This window comes from Macaca fascicularis, chromosome 10 (genome assembly GCF_037993035.2).
Source record: "Macaca fascicularis isolate 582-1 chromosome 10, T2T-MFA8v1.1".
In the NCBI taxonomy this organism is placed as follows: domain Eukaryota; kingdom Metazoa; phylum Chordata; class Mammalia; order Primates; family Cercopithecidae; genus Macaca; species Macaca fascicularis.
Window position 1 is genome coordinate 100,854,204 of NC_088384.1, and position 24,768 is coordinate 100,878,971.

General features: G+C 48.1%; 1 protein-coding gene across 2 annotated transcripts in view; it reads right to left on the minus strand.

Moving 5' to 3' along the window:
- RIMS4 (regulating synaptic membrane exocytosis 4) overlaps nucleotides 1-24,768 on the minus strand; it is a 57,561-nt gene that overhangs the window by 5,605 nt on the left and 27,188 nt on the right. For both annotated transcript variants that reach the window (XM_005569097.5, XM_065523198.1), the window contains exons 2-4: nucleotides 13,884-14,022; nucleotides 678-790; nucleotides 275-376 (exon numbers count right to left, since the gene is read on the minus strand). In XM_005569097.5, coding sequence (XP_005569154.1) covers nucleotides 275-376; nucleotides 678-790; nucleotides 13,884-14,022 — 354 coding nt within the window. The remainder of the gene's footprint in view (nucleotides 1-274; nucleotides 377-677; nucleotides 791-13,883; nucleotides 14,023-24,768) is intronic.

Below are 24,768 nucleotides of genomic sequence, written 5' to 3' on the forward strand. Positions count from 1 at the left end.
CTAGGCACTGGGGTATAACAATAAGCAGGAAAGATGGTTCCTGCCGAGCTCTTACCACTGGGCACCATGTGTCCAGTGGAGGAGAGGAACAAGGTCAACAGACAATCTCAACTGGCTCCCCAAACAAACCCTAAACTACCAGTTCCACATATTAGAGTTGGGACGGGGGTCCCCACAGTTGGGCCCAATTTTCTCTCTTCAAGGCCCTCGGTACCCATCAGGATATCCTCCCTGACCTCCACCCCAACCCTGCAGGGGAGGGTAGGCCCCAGACCTGGCAGTGTCTTGGAGCCTGGCTTGGCTGTCAGTCCCCGGGCCTGGATAATGTCCACTTCCAGCTGACCGTTCCGCTCCTGCAAGCCAATCTCCACATCCCCTGCAAGAGGCACCAAGAGATGAGACTGGGAAATGGCTCAGAAGCTCAAGCTGGGACTCAGCTCTTCCCCTCTACTTAGAGCTGAAACCCCCTTCCCCTGCTCCCAGCTCAGGATAAGACCAGAACCAACTCCCACCAAGTGCCTAGGCTCTGCTGAGGGCTTGAGAGTGTGCCCTGGGCCCTAGGTGGCATGCGCAGAAGATGGATCAACACGCAGAGGGGAAGGAGGGAGAGATGCTGGGCTTCCAGTGTGACCCCCCACCTCCCATAGTCCATTTGAAACCAGCCTTGGGGCACTCACCCATGGGTGTGGTGGCCAGCGTCTGGCGGCCCACAAACTGTGCTGGCCCCATGCTTCCCAGAAAGTCACTGAACTGGGCATCCGATGCCAGGCAAACTCCTCCATAGTTAAGGCTGCGAGAGGAAAAGATGAGACAAAGCACACGTTCCCAGTGGTTGACTGACAACTCTGGACTCAGGCAGTCAACCTCCATGAAATGGATATGCTGAGACTTCCCTCTTGGGATGGAGATAAGGTTTACCCAGTATCTGGCTCATGTGGTTTCGTGCCTTGATACTCAAAATGTGGTTCAGAGACCAACAGCATCAGCATCACCTGGGAACTAATTAGATCCATAGAACTGCAGCCCACTCCACCCCCAGCTGCTGAATCAGAATCTGAATTTTAACGTGAGCCACAGATGATGCCCTTGCACGTGGAAGTGTGAGCTGTACTGCACGGGGCTCTGGACTCTGAGGGGTGCATTTCTTGCTGCTGCTTGGCCACCTAATACTCACTTCCCCTTCCTCTGGTAACAACATCTCAAATTTTCTTTGTGGAGCCCCCTCCCCATGGCACATGATCACAGTGGGGTGGAGGGAACAGCTCCTAAGACTGGGTCTCCAGCTCAGCCTGGCCAATCAGGGCATCCCTTCCCCTTGGCCAGTGATCGGCTCAGAGACAGGCATGTGGCCCAGTTCATCCAACAAGAATCAGGCCTGGAAGCTTTGTTGAACTATGGGGAGTGAGACGGTCTCATTCCCACCAGACTTGAGCCTGAGATGCAGGACTGGAGCTTCTGGTGCTATGTGGCTACCATCTGGATCCCGAGAACAAAACCATCAAAATGACAGCATTGTGTGAGCTCCTGGATCAAGCTCTGCCTGAAGCAAGCTACTTCATCTTTTGGTTACATTAAGTCAATATCAACAGCAACAACAAAGATAATTTTATTATTTTACTTAAGACAGCTTGAGTAAGTTCTCCCCACTCCCTTCACTTCTCTAAGTGTCTCTTTCCCATCTGTGAAATGGGAATAATAATGTTCCCATCTCTTAGGTCTGTTGTATTAAGTGCGATGAGGCACTAAGTACCATGCCTGATGTGCCCCTGTTATCCTGAGGACCAAAGCACTTGCAACCCATTTTCTCATCTGATCCTCACCACAACCACAGGAGGTTTTTTTTTTTGTTTTTTTTGTTTTTTGAGACAGAGTCTCACTCTGTTGCCCAGTCTGGAGTGCAGTGGCACAGTCTTGGCTCACTGCAGCTTCGAACTCCTGGGTTTAACCGATTCTCATGCCTCAGCCTCCCAAGTAGCTGGGAATACAGATGTGTATCACCACATCCAGCAAATTGTTGTGTTTTTAGTAGAGACAGAGTTTCATCACATTGGCCAGGCTGGTCTCGAACCCCTGGCCTCACGTGATCCACCCACCTCGACCTCCCAAAGTGCTGGGATTACAGGGGTGAGCCACCACACCTAGCCCAAGAGGTTGGCTTTTGATCTTTATCACCATCATTTAGGTAAGAAACACATCTGCCGAGCAAAATGGTGACCCTATTCCCTGGCCAGAGCTGATGCATACAGAGTTAGAGGCTTAACCCAAGTCAGGCCAATCAAAACCTCTCTCTGGGAACTAAAAAACAGAATCCTGGAGACTAAAAGTCACAAGAATGGCCTGCCCTCATGCAAAACCCATAAACTCTACTCGCTACCCAGTCCCAGCTGCCCAATTCTTCCCTGAGCCATGTGAGGTCCCCCCGTATTCTGTTTTTATTTAAGTTATCTGCAGAGCTAATGGCAGAATATTCAGCCTGAGTGCTTTTCCTTTTCCTGATTTCCTAATACCCCTGGCCTGCTTTCCCCATTCAGACAGTAGCCAGGGTGTCCTATGTTTGCTGCCTCAGAGAAGGAATGACCCAGCAGGAGGTAGACAGCAAGAGACTTGGGCTCCTGACTTTTCAGTTCCAAATCTAAGAAACAGACTTGAAAGAATAGGTACAAAACTAGGCTATCCTGCCCCGAAACAGACATATCCTCAGCCTGGGAGAGCAGAGGAAGTCAGGCAAGGAGGGAAGATTGCTGAGATGCTGCAGGATCCTTGAGGAGGGTCTGCAGTCCCCAGCTGGTGAGTGCTGGGGGAGACAGAAAACTCCAGAGAGGCTGGGGGGATCTGAAAGCAGAGGAGACTTGCACCCACCCTGCTTATTGGGTGGAGCTAAGAAAAGGGCAGAACACTCTAGAGAAATGGCTGCTTGGGCATCTTGTCAAGTGAGCCCCTGGGAGATCTCTGAGGCTCGCTGTATGTCCCTCCACACCCTAAAGAGGAAAGTATGATCCAGGTGCACTGGACGGAAGGGCAGATTCAGTGTCCTGGTGGTCTGGGCATAGAGAAGTAGCTGAGACCGATGGGAAACAATGACCAGGGAGCAGACAGTAAGATCACGTTCCAGGAGACAGCAGAATGACAGATGATGACTGAGGAACACATACTCTGTGCCCAGTGTCTGAGCACCACAATAATAGCAGCCCATGCTACTGGACATGAGCCCTCACTGACATCCAGCTGGTACACCAGGTGTTATGGCCAGCGTCCATATGATCTATTCATTCATCCAACAAATGTTTACTGAGCACATACTATATACACTCATTGTGTCCAGGCACTATTCTGGACACTTGGAACATGTCAGTGAACAGTGATTCCTGCCCTTGAGGTGCTTAGATTCTAGTGACATATTATACACAATTAATATCATAAACATTACAGTATGTTAGAAGGTGGTAAATGATAGTAATCTTAGGAATAAATACATAGAAAATTCATGTGGGCCGGCGGGTGGGGGCAGGGGGATGTGGGTTGCAATACGAAATAGTGTGATTAGTAGCTGTGACCTGTGCTTCCGATTAAATACTTTAACGGTTACCCTGGGCCTGTTCCAGAAATTTACATGGCTTCTCTCTACACAAACTTCCCCAGGACACAGGCATAACCTTTGGGAAAATCCTGAACTAAGTGAGTCTAAGTTTTCAGCAAACAGAGGACACAGGGGGACTTGATACACAGATTAGCAACAGTGATCTCCCAGTGCTCACTAAATGCCACAAATGTCAAAGTGCTCTATACTTATTCATTCATTTCAGCCTCACAACAACCCTATGAGGTCAATACTATTACTGCGTCCATTTTATAGATGAGCTGGAGAGTTAAGAAACCTGCCCAAATCACACAGGTACTGCACGGCCCCACCCTACCCCTTGGCCCTCACTTCTATACCCTGAGGCTACCTGCTCTCATACCTGCCACTAGGTCTGAGGGCTTGTTTTCTGGCTGTGAGAATTCTGAATCTTGCTGGGAGAGAAAATTCAGCCTGTGGCCCAGGGCAGGCTGGAAGCACCTGAAGGTTCATGCCCCAGAAGGAGCCCCCACCCAGTGACAAACTGGGAGTCTGCAGTGGGGATAATGCAGGTGAATGTTCGCCTAGCCTCCCAAGGCTCCCCAGTGGGCCTGAGCTCCAGCTGCCCTTAGTGGTAGCAGGCCTGATGATGCATCTGTTATTAGCTCCTCTCCCTTCCCATCCCATTCCTTGCAGCTCCCACACTGGGGATTCCTGGGATGGCCTGCCAAATATCCAATTTCCACTTGAATCTTTGCGTCAGGGTCTGCTCTGGAAGAAGCCAAACCAAGACAGAAGCTGAGTGGTATCTGAACCCAGAGAGTCAGGCTTCCAAGTCTATTATCTTAACGATTATGCAACAATGGTTTTTTATAGAGAGGAAGTGTGAAAAATAAAGTCACTTAAGTGTCTGGGGACTGAAATGTGTACCCACTATTCTTGCAAAACCAAAGCCTCAATTAACAGCACAGAGGCCATGGTCTAGACCAGGGGTCCCTAACGTTTTCAGCACCAGGGACCAGTTTTATGGAAGACAGTTTTTCCATGGACTGGGGCAGGGAGTGGGGGATGGTTTTGGGATGCAACTGCTCCACCTCAGATCATCAGGCATTAGCTAGATTCTCATAAGAAGCCCGCAACCTAGATCCCTCTCATGCACAGTTCACGGCAGGGTTCACGCTCCTGTGAGAATCTAATGCCGTCACTGATCTGACAGGAGGCAGAGCACAGGCGGTAATGCTCGCTCGCCCACCGCTCACCTGCTCTGCGGCCTGGTTCCTAAGAGGCCAGCGACCAGTAACCCTCGGGGGACCCTGGGGTTGGGGACCCCTGGCCTCTTTCACACTGGTGACGTGGCCTTTCCTCCATGCCCCTGGGTCTCTTTTCCACCCTACCCTCCCAGCCATCTAGGGGGTCAGGCTCCATTTTGTAAGGAGTGTCTGGGCTCCAAAAGCCTGAGAAATGGTGGGGGTCTCACAGATTCCAGGCATGGAAGGAGTGCAGCCTCCCAGGCAGAGGGAGGCCCTCTGCAGCCTGAAATTGAAAGTTTCCTCCAACATCATCATTGTCTGCTCCTCAGTTCCTGGTGGGATTGTGAACAGACAATGGGGAACTGGCAGGCCTGGTAATTAGCGGTAATTGTTTATAATATCTGGGCGGCTGCCTGATTTCCTATCCCAGGGAGCCTTGCTAGCTGCCAAGGAACCCGGCTGACGCCCCAGAAACCCTGAATAGGTTATCACGTCCTCCTGGGGGCTGGAGGAAGGTGGAATAAAGTGGTGGCCGCGCCCTATTAGCCAGAAATCCAACCGCATCAGAGACCTGACTCCACCTTGGGGTCTTTCCTGGAGCACGAAAAGAAGGCAGAGGCCACAAAATCAAATCTGCCTCTACTCCTCACTAGACAACCGCTTGCTGTGTGACCTCTGACAAGTTGTTATTGTCTCTGTATTTCAGTGTTCTTATCTGCAAACGAAATCACACTGCCTCATGGACAGTGTCTGGTCTTTTCGTTGGCCAGTGCCTGTGCTGTCTCAGTTTCAAACGTTCTTCTGCTTGCGGCATCCATGAGCACAGGGGTATAAAAGAGCTTACTGAATTAAGTGCTGCATACATGCTACAACTTTGACAAGTCCTTGTATGCAACAGGAGCTCGATAAATGTTCACTGCCAAGCCCTACAGCAGGACTCACACTGGGAAAATAAAGGATGGGGTGAAGACTGGATTTGGTGTAACATAGACCCTGGATTCCAGTATTATACAACCTGTGGGAAGTGTCTTAACCTCTCTGAGCTACAGTTTCCTCATGTAGAAAATGGGAATAAATAGTAATCACCTTGCTGAGTTGTTGGGGAGGGTCAGAGAGCTAGTGCGGGCAAGGTGCTTAGCACAGAGGACCTGCTGAGTGAATCAAAGGGTGAGATACCGTGGCCTGCTGGGCCTGCTGCCTGGCCTGGGAGAGCATCCTTGCTACATTCTTGGCATTTTCATGGCATTTCAGATTCTAGACCTGTTAGTAAGTGCAGCATCTGGATGCCTGAGAACAAGCCCAAGCCATTTTGGGGAGGACTGCAGCAGCGGGTCCCTTCCAGGGACGTGTGCCACTTGGACAGGCGCAAAGCCCTGAAACAGGATTACAACCCGTGTTCTGCTGGCCTTTTATTTTGTGTTAATGGTGAAATGAGATTTCCTGCATTTCAAATCCTATTACTCTTGTTTGCAGAGCTGAAACCCACTGGTCTTTTATTATTAACCTCTGAGCTTGGTTTGACCCCTGGATTTTCTGTGTTCTTGATGGTGAAAGAAGTAACTGGGTCATGCAGGGGTTTCACTCCATTCTCTTTTCCAGATGGATCACTCGTTTCAACAGCATCAGAAATTAAAAGGCTGCACAGCCCTTATGGTGATTATGGGTTATGTGGTTCTCAAAGGTTTAGGAATTTATGGGTTCCCTGTCCATCCATTCACTACATGCCCGCCCATCCATCCATCCATGTATCCATCCATCCATCCATTTATCCATCCATCCATCCATCCATCCATCCATCCATCCATCCATCCATTTATCCATCCATCCATCCATCCATCCATCCATCCATCCATCCATTTATCCATCCATCCATCCATCCATCCATCCGTCCATCCATCTGTCCATCCATTTATCCATCCATCCATCCATCCATCCATCCATCCCTCCATTTATCCATCCATCCATCCATCCATCCATCCATCCCTCCATTTATCCATCCATCCATCCATCCGTCCATCCATCTGTCCATCCATTTATCCATCCATCCATCCATCCATCCTCCCACAAACTCGCCAAACCTACAATACAGTCAATTCTGCTGTAACATGAAATATACGTTTCTAAAAATTACTGTGCAATGCAAAATCCTGCTATAAAAATCACAGAGCTTATGGGAAAATGGGGTCAGTGTCACATCAAAAAAAGAAAAAGGCAGGAATGCAGTAAAAATGACAGCATGGTTTTATATATGTTAAATGCTTTAGAAATGCATAAATACTATAATAAAAATGGCACGTGACCTTGAAAACAACCTGCAGTTTGCTTGTGGAAGGGGGTGTTAGAAGAGGTGCAGCCTGTGAGTGATTTTGAGGTAGTGAGGGAAAAACTGAAGTCAATGGAAAGTTGTACCACCAGGTGTGGACGGGTGTGGCTTATAATAGTAAACTGACGGTGCCGTGGATGTCTGAGCCATATGCGTTTTGTGTATTCTTATGTGGGTGCAGTTTTCTTCATTCACCCAGTGTTCCTCGTGGATGAAATTGCACCTGAACAAATGCAAAATTTATGTTATGCTCAAATTGTTCCCTAATACTTGAATCATGTTGGAACAAATTCTCGTTTTCAAAACAAGCATTGTAGCAGAATTGCCCTGTGCCAGGATATACCATATCACACAATGCTGACTCCGACTTCTCAAGAATTCAAGATATTTCCAAGCCTGACCACCTCTATGAGACAGTGTGTGGCTCGTGGGTGCAAAGCCAAGGATTTTTTTGTCAAAAACTTGTCATGAGTCAAGCACTGATAGTACTATTTATCAATGTTGATCCATTTAATCCTCTTAACAACTCTATAAAAGCTAGGTACTTGTAATTCATACCCATTTTACAAAAAGGGAAACTGAGGCACAGAATTGTTAAGTAATTGAACCAGAATCACTCTGCTAGGAGTGGAAGACCTAGGACCTAAACCTGGAGCGTCTGGCTCCAGAATTCACCCTCTTAAGCACTATGTTATACTGTCTCTATTTGTCTTGAGGGGACCTCAGCCTTGCCCAGAGCAGAGCACAGGGATTTGCAGGCCAAGCTATGGGGTCAGGCAGGCCTGGAACTGAATCCTGACTCCACCACTCACTAGTCGTGGAGGCACATTCTTCACTTCTCAGAGCCTTGGTTTCCTTCCCAGTAAAACAGGAATAAAGAACAATAGGATAATCCCAGTGCTATTGTAAGTATTAAATGAGATAAACGCCTTAGAACAGAGTCTGGCACAGTCAAGTGCTCAAGAAATACTAGCGTTTATAAAACAAAACAAAACAAATCCCTGTCTCCTAGCCACAGCTGCATCCAGTTCTGCTTTGTCCTTTGGGCATGGGGATGCTGTTAAACAGTAGAGGTGGGGAAGAAAAGGGGTTCTGACCACCCACCCAGACTCCTGAGCCTTTGGTGATCAGGAAACAGCCTTGACAGGACCATGACCCTGAGCCTGGGTGCAGTGGCCCTGCCATCGGCTCATACTCTGCTTCCCTGGGCTGTGGACACAGTGACCCAGACACTCAGAGACCCGGATGCTGATGACCCAGACATCTCAGGACAACAAAGAGCAGAAGGAAGAAGCAGGTGGGCGCTGGGAGCCAGCCTGGAGTGCTTTTGGGTCAACAGAGAGGATGCCAAGGCCCTGGATTCTGTGTGCTGAAGGGGTGGGAAGGAGTGGAATGTATGCATGCTTCTGCTCACACACACCCACCCATTGTTCATCCGAATGTGCAGAGCACCGACTGGGCCAGCTAGACAGGCACTGAACTCAGTGTCTAGTGGGACAGACAGACACACATGTGACAAGATAGAGAGTGGAGGGCACTGTGGTGAGGGAGGGACAGGGGACTGTGAGGGCTGCTGATACAGCCAGAAGAATGGTAGGCCCTACCTGTTCCATTCCACTTCTGCCCACGCCCAGGACAGACATTGCTAATCAACCTCAGCTCTCCTGCCAAGCCTGGACTTGGCTCCAGAATCCTTCTCAACACAGCACTCCAGGGAACCACTATCAATTACTGGTGTTGGCACATGGGATACAGTCTTTGTGCCAGTTCTCAGCTGAGGTCTGGAGAAGGAATGAGTCAGAGGGTGAAGAGGGAGCAGGGGTAGAGAAGGAAGTGCCAGGTAGAGGGCGCAATGGATGCAAAGACCTGGAGGTGAGAAAAGTGAAGGGTAAAGGTTCAGGGTGGTGGAGTCCCCACATGGTTGGGGACTGAGAGAGGCTGGGAAAGGTCAGAAGAATAAATACTGGGTGACAAACTGTGATGTCCCAAAAAGGAGACCTGCAGGTGTCCAGGCAAGAGCGATGTATGGCCTTGACCAGGAGATGGAGATGGGGAGGAATGGATGGATTCAAGAGATCATTAAGAGTAAAATGGCACAGCATGATTATGGATTGGGAATGGATTACGGATTGGAGAGAGAGAGAGCTGGCTGCAAGAACCCCAGATTTCTGGTTTGGGCAGCTGGTCAGATGGTAGCCCTATGCACCCACATAGTGTAGCAGGCTCTGCTGGGCCATGCCCCCACCCCTTATTATGTCAGTGCTTGCTGACTTCTAACCACCAGCATCTGCATGCCTTTGCCCAGGCTTCTCTGGCCCCTGAAGAGCTTCTCTAGCCTCTAGAGCCTATTTTACCACAGTAAGAGCCAGAGAGTTAACAGGGAGCAGCCGCTGTTCAGTAACTGGTTAAGAGCTGGAATGTAAATACCTCAACTCCCTAGCCTCCTGAGGAGATAGCTCCCAGGTGCATGTTCCACATGGGTTCCCAGAGTTCCCCATCAGGATTGGCTCTGGTTGCCCCCTGGGAAAGCTGGCTTCTTATGCTTTATTGGGTGCAATACCTCTCTCCCACATGCTCCTCTGCTCTTATTTTCTAGAATCACCTCCCAGGTGACTCACTTGCACTCGAACCCATGTCTCAGGTCTGGTTCTGGGAAAACCCAAACTAGAACACACAGTCAACAGGGAGTATCTCAGGATTAGGGCAGGTGGGGAGTATGGTATGTCTGGAAGGTTTTGTTCTCATGGCCCCATCTCAGGGGGCTTGAGCTCCAGCTCCTGCCCTTTTCCTAGGTGAGATGGGCCTGGCCTGGTGGCATGGCTGGTTGACTCTCCATCCTTAACCCACAAAGCTCCAATTTTTGATCAGGCAGAAACAGGCTCAAAGAAAGAAAGCCCTTCCTCAGCCCCAGGGGATCAACCATGGCTGGCCCAACATAAGGCCCATGGTGTGGAAACAGAGAGGGGTTCTGGGTCCTTGATGGCATCCTTGAACTACCAAACCATCCTGGAAGCCTCTGCTTCCAGAAACCTTGATAAATGCAACCATTAAATGAGGAAAAGAGTTGAGTGTAAACGTTAAGGGCAGATACCCAATGCTCGGATTTGAATCCTGGCTCGGCCACTGACTGGCTGTGTGACCTTGGGCTACTTATTTACCCTCTCTGAGTTTCCATTTCCTCATCTGTAAAATGGGAATATTAACAGTCCCATTGTCAGGTTGTTGTGAGAATTAAATGAGTCAATATAAGTAAAAGCACAGCACAGTATCTGCACATAGCAAGTGTTCTCTGCAAGAGTTAGCTATGGCCATTATTACCATAAAGCCAGGGTTTCTCTACCTTAATGTGCATACAAACCACCTGGGGTCTCATTAAAATACAGATTCGGATTCAGTGGGTCTGGGGTAGAGCCTGAGATTCTGCATATTTAACAAGCTCCCATGCCAGTGTTGCTGGGCTGTGGACCACACTTTGAATAGCAAGGGCTGAAGCCATTGTCCATTGGTATTACATAACCCGGGACTCAAGGCATCCTCACTGGCAGAGTGGCCCAACCCACAGGCACCCCTTCCCCACCCCTGACACCTGGGAACACAGCATTTCCCAAGTTTTCTATACCTGTCCTTTGCAGCTCTCCTCACACTGCTAGTTGCTTAGTCAGTGCCCAAGAGTGGAAGCTCATGGAGGACAGGGTGTCTGAGGTGCCCAACCCAACTGCCTGGCACATTCTAAGTGCCCAATCACATCTGCCGAAATGAAAATCCATGTGGGAGCACTCCTGTGCCCGCCTGCAGGAATACATATGCCTGGTGATCCAGCGCAGTCAGACAGACCCAGTGGTGCCAGGGGCTGCAGCCTTGCAGGGGCTGCTCAAGCGAGGCTGGCTCCCTGTAAGCCTCAGCTGGGCTGGCAGAAGCCCAAGGGGTGGGGAGAGGGAAGAACAATCCCTTCGTGTTTCAGAGCCTGGCATTTGGGCCCAACCAGTGCCCCAAATGCCTGCAGAACAAGGAGGCTGACCACAGCTCAATGTCTCCATCCATTCCTTCTGTGTCCCTACCTTGCCCAGGTGGCAGCGCTGGGCCTGGCTGGGATCCACCAACACTCAGCCCCTCTCAAGAGGCCAAGACTGTCCCCTGCTGCTGGACCCATCACCCTCCAACCCACCTGATACCTCCTCAGTTGGGCTCAGAACACCCACCTCAACCCTTTTAGTAATCGTAATCATCACAGTCAACACTTACTCAGTGCTTACTCTGTGCTAAGCACTTTATAGACACAATTGTATTTGGGGTGGCTCACTATATCTGTTACAATACAACTGACCAAAACAGCAAAATAGCCAACACACAGTGGCTTAATTAACAACCAACAATAATAGATAACAATTACAGTGCCGGTCACTGTGCTAAGTTCTTTCACATGTATTAACATATTGCACCCTCACAACTCTGTAAGTGTCTGCACTGTTACTGTTCCCTTTCTGTAGATGAAGAAACTAGGCTCAGAGAGGTGAAGTAACTTCCCCCAAAGCCACACAGCTACTAAGAAGCTGAAATGAACCACACACCAGGGCAGTCTCATTCTTGAGTCCTGGCTTTGAACCTGTCTGTCACGTAATTAGACTCTCTGGTCCCTTAAAGCCCATGACAGCAAACAGTAACAAGAGCCATGTTCCAAACACCTGTCACCTGCGGGCATCACCTCGTTTCTTCCTCACAGCACACTCTGATAATGCTCCCCTTGGTCATGTGGCCTTTCTGAGCCTTCACCTCCTCTTCTATAAAATGGAAATGCAGGTCTGACTTCTCTCCTGCTGCTCACTGCAGCACGCTGCCCTTCCCATCATCTAGGCCTCCAGACCTGCCTGGGAGGCTGACAGATGTTTACTGGCCTCCTCAAACATTAGGGAGGCAAACTGATGTGCCCAAGCCCACCCAGGGGCATGAGTGGCAGAGCCAGGATTAGAACCTGAGCTTCCTGACTCCCTGCGACTCACACCTGCCAGCAGGGCCCCACTGCTCCCCAGATGCTGAGAATATCTTCCTCCAAGTTCTGCTGCCTTGCCATGTTTCTCAGGTTAAAGAAAACACTGGCTCCCTTCCTCCTCCTCCTCCTCTCCCTTCCGCTGTCCTCCTCCTGTTCTCACCCACGGGAAAGTCTCGCTAGGAGGTGGGTGGAACAGCAGCATCTGCTAAGGCAAGGCCATTCACGAGGCTGGAGATGCCCAGTTTAGGAGGGGCTGGGGGTGGGTGGGGAAGGCTTTTAGCCAGCAGGAGCCCCCAGCTGAGGGGCAGGGCCAGAATGAAGGGAAGCAAAAGGTGGAGGCCGAGCCCCAGCCCCACCTCTCAGTGGCCGTGTGTCTGTCCTTGCACTAGTCACTTAGCTGGTACTGTTCAAAAGAATTTTCTATGTATGATGATGGAAATGTTCTATTTTCTACACCACCCAATATGGTTGTCACTAGCCACAAGTTGCTAGCGAGCACTTGAAATATGGCTAGTGCAATAGAAGAACAGGAAGTTTCATCTTATTTAATTAGCCACATGCGTCTAGTGGCTACTTTTCTGGACAGTTGTGGCATTTAATTTTTCTAAGCCTCAGTCTTCCCATGTGCACAAGAATCATGATATCCCACCCCACTTCCCTGACTTTAGAGGATAGCTAGGACCATGAAGCAATGCAGTGCTGGGAAATAACCGCTGGCTGGGAGTCAAGACTCCTGGGTTCCAGACCTGGTAACATGCTTCGTGATGCAGAGTGAGCTCCTTAACCTCTCTGAGTGCCCTGGTCATCTATATGATAAGGAAGTTGCTTTGGATCAAAGTTTCTTTGATCTAGGGATCCACAGATGGTTTTAGGGGACTCTGATAACCCCTGTAGTTATGAGAAAAGCATGTTTGCAGGACTGTGTGTGGGAGAATGAGTGTGTACATGCACTGGGGGCTGTGTGTATTGGGGGAAAGCCCAGTGCTTTCCTGAAATTCTTAAAGGGTTCTGTGAAAATGAGAAACCCCGAGTCCAGGTGAGTTCCTCTAGGATAAAAGCTTTTTAACAGTGGAGTTCTCAGGCCACATTCCCAGAGACTAATTCAGCAGCTCGGACCTGGGGCCCTGCGAGCTGCATTGGTAACGTGTTCTCGTGATTCTGACGTGAAGCCCACAGAGGGAAACGCTGGCAAGGAGCTAGCCGCACTACTGTCTAGTGAGCTGATGCTCAAGCAACGCTTTTATAAAGCAGTAGTATATATTTTTCAAAACCAACAGGATTTAGGAAACTAAAAAAGTAAAGATGAAATAATGATGATAATAAAACCCCTCTCTACCCCCTCCTTTATTTCTTAAGCAGCACTAACATACAGCACTTAGTGCCAAACACTGCCTTATGCTGTGTATAAATATTACCCCTGCATTATATGGATTATAAACGTCTAATCCTCATGACACCCCTATGAAGCTGATGCCGTTAATCCCATTTTACAGATGAGGAAAGTGTGGCACAGAGACCTTGCCCAAGGTCACACAGCAGGAAAGGGGTGCAGCCAGGATTTAAATCCAAGCAGTGGGGCTCACTCTCCCTTGGGACTTTGCTGTTACACTGTCTCCCTTCTGAAGATGGGGGATGAACCTGGAGCCCTGAGCTGGGGCCTCCACAGCCTGGAGCTGCCCCAGGGCTCCCAGAGGGGTTGCTCAGTCCCTCCCATGCCCCACCACAAAAGAATGCAAGAGCCAGGAGGGCTGGTGGCCCCACACTTACTTGCCCTCCGAGCCATAGCTGTTCATGCTGTCCTCAATGGACTCGTGGCTGGCCTGGCGCAGCGTCCGGCTGGGCATCTCCACTGCCAGGCCCGTCTCTGTGCTCCTCTGGATGGCCCCCTTCAGCCTCCGGCTGTCTCCTGGGCAAAGCGGCCAAGCGAGATGGGGAGAGAGACACAGGTGGGAGGGCGACAGAAAGAAGAGTCATCTGGTTAGCAGTGTTTCAGCAGTTGGGGGTTATCCAGCTTCAGCCTCCATCCTCAGTCCATCAACCTCCATGGATCCCCGGCCTCACCAGGAACCACCCCACCAACGAACAGTATTGCATGAGTTTTGTTAAATGATGGATTCATTTACATCTGCTTTTTCTCCCCCTTGAATTCATTTCTCCCCTGAAACCTTCTCCAAATCATTTCTCTTCCTCCTCTTCAGCTACTATTTATTGAGCACCTACTATGTGTCCTACTGTGTCAAGTGCTTTGCATGGATTTTGACCAGGGTTTCTTAACCTCAGCACACTGGCTCTGTGGATGGCATATTGCTTTGCAGTAGGGGCTGCCCTGTGCATCACAGAATGTCTAACGGTATCCCTGGCCTTTGCCCACTAGATACTAGTACCACCCCCACCCCACCCCGCTGCAGTCCAGTTGCAGCAATCAAAAATATCTCCAGACATTGCCAAATAGCCCCTAGGCAGCAAAAATCACCCTTGACTGAGGACTACTCGCTCTGAAACCAGATGGCATGGGTTCAAATCCTGGATATCTATCTCAGTGGCTGGGAGACTTTAGGCAAATTACTCAGCCTCTCTGTGCCTCTATTTGCACAACTGTCAAGTGGGAGAATAACAGGATTTTATGAGGCTAAATGGCCCCCATCAGCAGCCCACTCCTTCCATTCTGTGGTCAAACATCATCTCATCTGAGATCTTTCTTGACCACTCCTGGCCCCTCCAAAACAGCAGCCTTCTCCCACCCGCTGCCCCTCTCTGCCCTGACTCCTGCTTTGGTTTTGCTGACGTTTATCACCCAAATGCATTAAACAATATTGGTGTTTTGGCCGCTTCCTCTGTGAAGACCATAATCTCCATGAGGACAGGGAACTTTGTTCACTCTTGAAACCTCAGCACCAAGAACAGGGTCTAGACCATTGTAGAGCTCAACTAATAACTGTGGGATGGACCAATGTCTGCCTTGAGAGCAGCCTTAATCCTCACAACCAGCCATAAGGTGGATGCTGCTGTTCACCCCCATCCAGTGCCCAAAACTGGAGGTACAGAGAGGTCAGGACTTGTCCACGCCTGTAGAGCTAGTAAGGCGGGGAGCCAGGACACAGCCCCTGGAGGGTCTCTGCTCCCTGCTCCATGGCCTAGTGATTCAAGGGACCGTGGGCTTGTTAGAGGTGGGGTAGATCATTAGTGGGATCTTTTTCATGGTCCCACAGAGTCCAGATGTGGGCTTATACCCAAGGGGATCCTTCAGTGCTTGCTGATTGGCCCACTGGGGAAAAGCAGCCCCAATCACACCCAGTCATCCTGCTCCTACCAGAGGACAGGAGAGCTGGGCCTGCATACCAGGAGCAGGGCAAGGCCAGGACACCTCTCGCTGGCCTTCTCCTGGCCTCCCTCCTCCTCCCAGCTCCAGGATGGTCTCTCCTTCCTCCCTGACTCTAAGAATCACACGTACATGTACACACACACATGCATGCGTAGATACAAACACTCTGTTTCTCAGAACGTGTAGCCTCATATTTCTGTCTCCCACACGTGTCTGTGTTATTGAGACACACAGACACCCACATTCAGAAAAACACACAGCAACATACACACACACACACACAGGAAGATGCATACAAAGACAGTGGTTAATGCAGGTCTGAGTGTGTTCCCAGGGGTCTCCACATGCCTGTCACTCTGTGTGTTTGAGGCTAAATGGGTAGGTATATACACATCCTTCCTGGGTGTTTCTGAACACGTGGGAGAGCGTGTGTGCCCTTATATCGGTGTTTCTACTCATTCCATCATCTGTTCTTTCCCTAGCTTGCATCTGCAGCCTCCCTCCATCCTCCATCTCCTCTGTTTCTGTATTTTTCTGTATATAGCAGGTACAGTGACACAGAGAAAGACAGAACCACTCACATGCACATTCAGAAACACAGACTCAGAGACATTCCTGTACACACACACACACACACACACACACACACACACACACACACACACAGAGCACTGTACATATATCCCTGTCAGATGTGCAGGAACAAACACCCCCCAGCCCCACACTAGGGATACAGACCCACGACTGGGCACCCTGCAGGCAGACAGCACACACCTGCCCTGGCTCCCTCCCTCTGCTGAGCCCTGTTCGGGTCCCCCCACCCTGGTTCCATCTCCACCTACCTGGGTCTGACACATTTCTCCCGGAAGAGGGAGGAAAAGAGCATGACAAACAACTCAGTCCCCCAGAGCTGTGCCTTGCATCTGTGTGGCACCCTACAGCCCTGAAAGCAGTTCCCAACTAGGCCCCTAGGATCTGCCTCACAGCAGCCCTGGCTCCCCACACAGGTGAGCATGGTTGTGCAGTCAGAAGGCCCAGGTATGGAGACCTGGGGCAAGTTGGACAGCATCTTCCCCACGGAGCTGTTGAGAGGGTTACATGACAGACGTTTCCCACAGTGCCGGGCACAAAGTAGGTGCCGAACATAGAAAGCCCAACCACTGCAGAGGAAGAAAGACCTTCCAATGTCCCCACACCTGCCCTTGCCAACTGTCTTGCTGATGCCCTTGTAAATGCATTTTTCCCTTGACACACCACCTTCCGCAAACTGGAGACCATGACTGGACCCAACCACAGCAATGTCCACTGTCCAACCTCCGCCACCTACCCTTCTGTGGGTCCTCTCTTGCTAACTGGGCCATGGTCCCCAAAGTGACTGTCCCAATGCTTTCCCAACTACCCCCACCAAGATCCATCCATCTCAGGTGGCTGAGATGTGTTCCCTTTGTTCTGCTCTTCCTCACTTCCAAATGTCACTGTGATCGTTAATAGTGAGTGTCAACTTGATTGGGTTGAGGATACAAAGTATCACTCCTGGGTGGGTCTGTGAAGATGGTGCCAAATGAGATTAACATTTGAGTCAGTGGACTGGGAAAGGCAGACCCGCCCTCAATCTGGGTGGGCATCATCCCGTGGTGCCAAATGAGATTAACATTTGAGTCAGTGGACTGGGAAAGGCAGACCTGCCCTCAATCTGGGTGGGCATCATCTAATCAGCTGCCAGCATGGCCAGAATAAAAGCAGGCAGAACGTGGATCTCGTCTCAGGGTCACGTTTGGGGACACCTGACCTTAGATAGCCTGGCACCCTAAGCCAGTCAAAGTTCAAAAATCTTCACATAGGTGGGCTCCCGCATCATTACTGTACTTGTACCCATTTACACCCAACCAGAACATTGGGAAGGAAATTTATTTCTCTTTTGTATGCTTCTATGTCATTTAAATTTTTATAATGAATGTATTAATTCTATAATGCAAATGAAGGTAAATACAAACAAATTCATAAATAAATCACAGTTTCAATCATGCCACCATCTTATTTAAAACCTTAGCCAGGCACGGTGGCTCATGCCTGTAATCCCAGCACTTTGGGAGACCCAGGCAGGTGGATCACTTGAGCCCAGGAGTTTCAGACCAGTCTGGACAACATAGTGAAACTCCACCTCTACAAAAAAACCCCACAAAAATTAGCCAGGCATGGTGGTGGGCACCTGTAGCAGAGGTAGGAGGATTGCTTGAGCTTGGGAGGTTGAGGCTGGTTGCACTCCAGCCTGGGCGACAGAGTGAAATCCTATCTCAAAAAAACAAAAAAGAAAACAAAACAAAAACCCAAAACCCAAAACCAAAACGAATACCTTAGAATGTTTCTTCACTGCCTGCTGAATTAGGTTTGTTTTTGCATCCAGGCACCCAAGACTCTCCATTTTCTGACTCCCTCCCCATCAGCTACTGGTCTCCCTCCCAGTCTCCATATCCTAACCCAGCCAGACACCTCAGTGCTCCATCCTGAGAAATACTGTACATCCTCAATAACTTCCCCATCCTGGTTCTCACTCCTTTCCTTTCCTCCCTTCTTCATCTTCCTATCAAATTTCTAACCATCCTCCATAGTTTAGCCTTAAATAACACCTATAATTTATCAGGCACTCTGTACTTCAGTTTCTTCATCGTATAATAGGGATAAAAGCACCAGAATCTCAGAGCTATGTGAGCACTAAATGTTAACAAGCAAGCAATGTAAAAATGTAATAACATTTAACCTAACATTTAACCCTCAGGATGGCCTAGGTAGGCTGGGACACACGGTCAGCCCTCAACAAAGTTGACTATTATTAATATGGTTATTACCATTTTGCTAGATGCCATGCCAAGTGTTTTACAAAGGTATCATCCCACTTAATTCTCACAATAAACCATGAGATAGCTGCTGTCTCCCTCTACAGAGAAAGAAAATGAGGATCGAGAAGGTTAAGTAACTTTCCCAAGGACATGCACTGGAGCTGGACTTCAACCCCAGGCTATTCTGGCTCCAAAGCCATGTTTTAAATGCACCCTAAAGTAAACTCATCAAGCTCCACACCAGAACTCTAACGTCATGTCTTCCACAAAGACGTCTCTCATCAGACTCCTTGAGTCCTAGGGGCATTTTAATCTTCACTTCTCTTGGGGTAACTATTCCACGGCACCTTGAAACACAGTTCTCATCCACCTAGTCGATGTCTGTGTTTACAGCATGAACTCATTCGTCATTTACTTCCATTCAGCACCAGGGATAGCGCCCACACTGCCCATCCCCACTGAAAGTCTGTTAAATTGAATTGGCTTTAGGATGTGTCCCCAAGAAAAATGTAAATTCTCTCTGGTAAAGAAAACAAGTAGATCTCACTCTGCTGTTTATACTTGAATATGAATGTGTCTAATGTACGTTCTCCCAAAAGTAAGTATTCATAAAGAACAGGATAATAAAACGATGATAAATTATGAAAACAGATTTTATTGTTTTTAGCATTTACCCTGTACCGTGTAAAAATTATATATACATATATAATTTAACCCCACAATAACTCTGAAAGACAAGTATTATTATCCTAATTTTACAACAAGGAAACAGGCTCAGAGCAGTTCAGCAACTTGTCCAAGGTTATACCAGGTAAGACAGAGCTAGGCTTGAAACCAGGTCTGTGTGAAAACAGCTCATCATATACTCTTAACCATGAGACCTCAAGGATGTGGTGGGGGAAGGGAGAAGGAGAGAACTCAACCAGTCCCCACTCTGACATTTTATTGAAGATGGACATTATCAGCTTTGACTTCCAGATGAGAAGCCCCAAGCCGAGAGAGGCTCCATGACCTGTTCCAGGTCCCCAGGCTCTAAAATCACTAACCACATCCTGGTCAGTGTGTGTCCACTCCGAGTCCACAGAGCAGCCTGTGAAGTTCCCCCAGACACAAGAGCTCTGGGTGACTGGCTATTTTAAACCAAGATGCAAAAGGCACCACGGTCCCTGGCTCACTGCTTCCCCTTCCCACAGCAACTACTCTTCTGTCTCTCTGAGATAAATACCTGGAGGCTGCTGTCTCTTCTTCCTCCATGGTCAACCTCTCCCTGGCCTAGTCATTCCCAGTGACTTGGGCCTCATATGCCTCCCTGGTCCAGGTCTTGAAGTCCATCTGAAAATCAAGGGCTGAGAACCATCTGCAGGTACTCAGGCCTCCACGGCACTGATGTTGCCTCTGGTTGTGTCTCCAAGGATGGGAGGAGGAAGCACAACGCTGATTACTTCTGTGAGGGCCCTAACCTTCCCCTTCTTCTCCCTGGAGCTATAGGAAGCTGCCCTCCCTTAAAATAAGAGACGGTTTCATCTGGAGGGAACTTAGGGATCACCCAGATCAATACCTTTATTGTACAGAGGGCAACTGAGGCCCAAAGAAGGGCAGGAGTCAAAGGCCATGTTGATATTATAATTCAGGCTAGGGACAGTGGCTCATGGTTGCAATCCCAACACTTTGAGAGGCCAAGATGGGAGGATTGCTTGAGCCCAGGAGTTCAAGACCAGCCTGGGCAATACAGTGAGACCCTGCCTGTACAAAAAATTTAAAAATTACTAGCCCACACTGTAGTCCCAGCTACTCAGGAGGCTGTGGTGGGAGGATTGCTTGAGCCCAGGAGTTTGAGGCTGCAGTGAGCTATGATCATGTTGCCGCACTCCAGTCTGGGTGACAGAGACCCTGTTTCAGGAAAAAAAATCCAGGTCTCCTAACTGCTAACCTCTCTACTCCTTTTCAGTTGACAGCCTTTCACTATTTCTAGAGCATCTTCAGGAGGCAGCATGGCCTAATGGTTAAAAGCATAGACAATGGAGCCTGAATGCCTGGGTTGTAAACCTGGACCCAGTCACTCTACTAGTTGTGTGATCTTGATAAAGTTACTCAACCTCTCTGTGGCTCAGTTTCCTCCTCTATGCTAACTGGTGTCCACACCACCAGAGTGTCCTCTTTGGCCAGTTTCTTCTCTACTCAGCGGCCCGCCTGAGCTTCCTAAACCTCAATTGTGAACACACCACCCTGTGATTAAAATCCTTCAATGGCACCCCATTGCTTGCAGAATAAATTCCAATTTAACACACACTGTCTTTCTGACATGGTCCCAATTTACATTTCCAGCCTCAATTTTTCCCTTTTCCCTAGTGTTCTCTACATTCTATTCACGCTGAATAATTCCAAATCTTCCATGTGACCAGCTGCCCCTCCAATTTCTTACCCATCATCCTGCATACAAAAGTCTCAGCATTTTCTTCTTCTCTTCTGGAGAAAGGTGCTTTTTAAAACAACTGTTTGTTGCAGGACAATACACATAAAGAAAACTGCACAATTATATATCACACAGTTGTAAGTGTATACCTTGATGACCATTACAAAGTTCTATGGAACCAGCACCCAGATCAAGAAGCAAAACATTACCAGTGCCCTACAGAAGGCCCACATGCCACTTCCAGTTACTTTCCACCAAAAGTAGCATTATCCTAACTTCTAACAGCACAGACTGGTTTTGCCTATTTTGCAGTTTTCACTACATAAAATCACCTAGTGTGTATTCTTTAGCATCTGGCTTCTTTTACCCAACATGACATTTGTGGGGTTCATCCATGTTGATTGTTTCATTGTAGTTCATTCATTCTCATGACTTATTGTAGTACATTGTGTGAATATATCAAAATGATTTTCATTCATTCTATTGCTGATGAGCATCCGGGTGGGTAACCTCCAGTAATGGAATATTACAAATAGCTCTGCCAAAACATTCTTGTATGTGTCTTTTGGTGACCATTTCTGTGCAGTTCTTCAGGGCACATACCTAGGAGTGCAACTGCTGGGTTACAGGATATGCATTTGAAATGCCTTTTAGGTGGGTTAACCACGGTGTGGACTGGAAAGGTTAACACATTAGACTCTCATTCAGCAGGAAGCAATGTTCTGAAGAAGTGAGGCTAAAAATTGGAATGTTTTGAGGAAAACGATGGTGGAAAGACTGTTGATTTACTGTATATCTGGCTCACATTTATATTCCCCAAATGTAATCTTTGTTATGAGAATATGTATAAAGGGCAAACAGCACCCAGAACAGGAGAGGAAGGAGGGGAAAAGGCCTGGAATACGGTTGGCATTCAATAAATGCTGGCTATTATTATTAACCTCTCTAAAGGTCAATGGTCAACTGCTCACTGATACCACCTCTAGTAAACTCGTTATTTCATCGATTCTAAGACAAGATGTGAATGGCAACCAATGGCATGTCAGAGTTAAATTCTGACATGTTTTAGCTTCCTTGGTGGTATATAAAGTTGTGACTTGCAACTGAAGGCCTCTAAAATGCAATTAAGTCCACAGCAAAGAACCAGTGCGTGCAGGAACTGTCCGTGGTGCTGACTGAACAGAGAGGACTGGGCCTGCCTAGGGCGAAGGTGGGGCTCACAAGGGAGATTTTAGAACTACGAAGCATCCCTATCCTGTGGTTGTTTTTAAACTACAATTCCTTCCCACTGGCTTGCTGATGCCTGAAATCCCACCCTCAAAGAATCACCTTTCCACATAAAGACAGGAACTTCCATTTATCGAGTTGAACCAGAGCCTATGAGAGGTGCTTACCATTCATCATTTCATGTAATCTTCACAACCACCAGTGAAGTAAGTATTGTGTTCATTTTCAGAAGGGAAAGCTGAAGCTCAGGGGTTAATGAACCTGCCCATAATTACAAAGCTGGCATGTGGGATGTGATCCTGGTTCAACGCAGACCAGAGTGCAATTTTTGCCCTTTAGGCTGCTCTACACTGGAGGGAGGGATGAGTGCCTCAGACCTTTTCCCAAGAGGATTTGAAGAGGAAAGAGGGAGAGATCATAAAGACACAGAGATGAAATGAGTGAAAGCAACAGAGGCAAACGGCACATGATAAGGATTTGAGAACCCTAGAGAGGGAGAGGAAAGATTTTGTGAGAATCAGCTGGGTAACAAATACGGAATGTGCTTTGTAACTCTAAAGAGTTATGCCCCTGGAAGGAAACGTTACTCTCACTTATCCAACAAAATATACATTTATTGAGCTCATTTCCTATGCCATGCTGTTCTTGGCTCTGGGGATTTGAATGAGATACAGTCTTTGACCTTAAGGAACTTACAGTGGGGAGGGGACATGAAACAGATAAGTAATTATCATTCAACAAACTCTTTACTAATTGCCTATTCAGGGCCAGATCCTGTGCTGTAGACTTAGATAGATGAATTAAACCCAGACTTTGCTGAAACTCCCAGTCTACCAGAAGAGATAGGCAAGAAAAGGGGAAATTGTGCAATAATTACAAGGTAGCATAATGTAAGGGCAGAGATATACACAGAATATTATGGGAGCTGAGGAGAAGGGTAATTAATGCAGCACTGGAGTTAGAGGCACGGTGTGGGTTGTAAGCAGAATTGACTCAATGCTGAATTATACTTGATTGCAAATAAAATCGGAAGATTTCATTGTACATGGAAGCACTGCTTTCCAGTACAACTGAAGGTTATACTGACAAATAAAAACACGTAGACAGAGTGAAGGGGAAAATGTGGAACTAAATGAAAACTGAAGACAAGAAGTTCCGGAAGCAGAGTAAATGCATTTGGGGTGGAGGAGTCCTGTGCTGAGCAGGGGTGGTCAGGGGAAAGTCATTTACTCTCCTCAAGCCAACGTGGAAAGACTTTCTAAAGAAGAGGCATTTCCGCGATCATCGGAAGGAAGACAATTCACAGCCCCACAAAAAGCTGTTTTTCCTCAGGAAGCTATTTCCATCAGCATTTGGGACAAGCTAAACAAGCCTTGGAAGGAACTGGGTTGTGGGCAAAAGGTAGAGTCTATGGCCCCATATGGCACTGGGAAGCTACATAATCCACACAGCATTCAAGACTTCCAGGATTTGCCCCAAACCTATACTACAAGTCTGCCATGATGCATATACCAGGTGTTCTATCCACACGGAATTACTCATCATTCACCAAATACAGCCCACGTACTTCCGTCTTCTTAGGAGAACAGGCTCTGAAGCCAGAAAAACTGAGTTTGGGACTTGAAGCGTGCCTCTGCCACTTTCTGAGTAAACTAAAGAAAGTTACTGAACCAATCTGAGCCTAAGTTCCCCTGCAAAACAGGAAAAATAATAGAACCCACTCCATCTATTGTTGTAAGGATTAAATGCATTAGTAAGCTCTTACTAGGTTATGCTGCAATAACAAGTTACCCCCAAATTTCAGCGGTTTACAGAACAAAGTTCTTGTTCATACTTAACATACTTTTTTCTCTTTGGAGATGGACTTTTGCTCTGTGGCGTATACTGGAGTACAGTGGTGCAACCTTGGCTCACTGCAACCTCTGTCTACCAGGTTCAGTGATTCTCCTGCCTCAACCTCCCAAGTAGCTGGGGTTACATGCATGCACCACTATGCCTGGCTATTTTTTTTTCCCTTTTTGTATTTTTAGTAGAGATGGGGTTTCACCATATTGGCCAGGTTGGTCTCAAACTCCCAACTTCAAATGATCTGCCTGCCTCAGCCTCCCAAAGTGCTGGGATTACAGGCATGAGCCACCATGCCCAGCCATACTTAACATACTTTATGAGTTAGCTATGGCTCTATCCCACGAACTCTTCTGGGACCCAGGGTGAAGGGGCCAGCCCTACCTGGGACAAGCTGGTCTCATGGCAGAGCAGTGATGGAACCATGAGGGAGTTCTTCCAGCTGCTGCACTTTTCTCTATGTGTATTTCAAAACTTTTAAAAGAAAAGGAAGTGAAAGAAATATGGCCTCTAACAGAAAGACAATGCCAAACGTGTAGGGGAGGCAGGGAAGCTCCCTCCTCCCCACGCACACTGGAAAGAAAACTCCTCAAGGCACCAAATGGTTTGTTCCAACAAGGTAGCATCTTAGCCCATGATAGCACAGATCCATGCTAACTGTGAAATAAATGTCTCATACCCCTTGTGGGACTGAACTCAATGACATAACATATGCACAATGACTGTCACAGTAAGATACATGCAGCACTCAGTAAACTGCAGCTACTATTATAAACAATACTCTGAGATAGACAGTAGTGTCCCTGATTCTCAGAAACTCTCAGAAAACTGAGGCTCTGAGAACTGAAGCAGTATGCCCAAGGTCCCACAGCAAGTAAAGGTTGGAGAGGAGGAATGCAAAACAAATCTGATCCATCCAAACAAAGCTGAACACAAGTGTTCACAGTAGCATTAACCGTGACAGTCAAAAAGTGGACACAGCCTGAATGTCCATCCATGGATGAATGA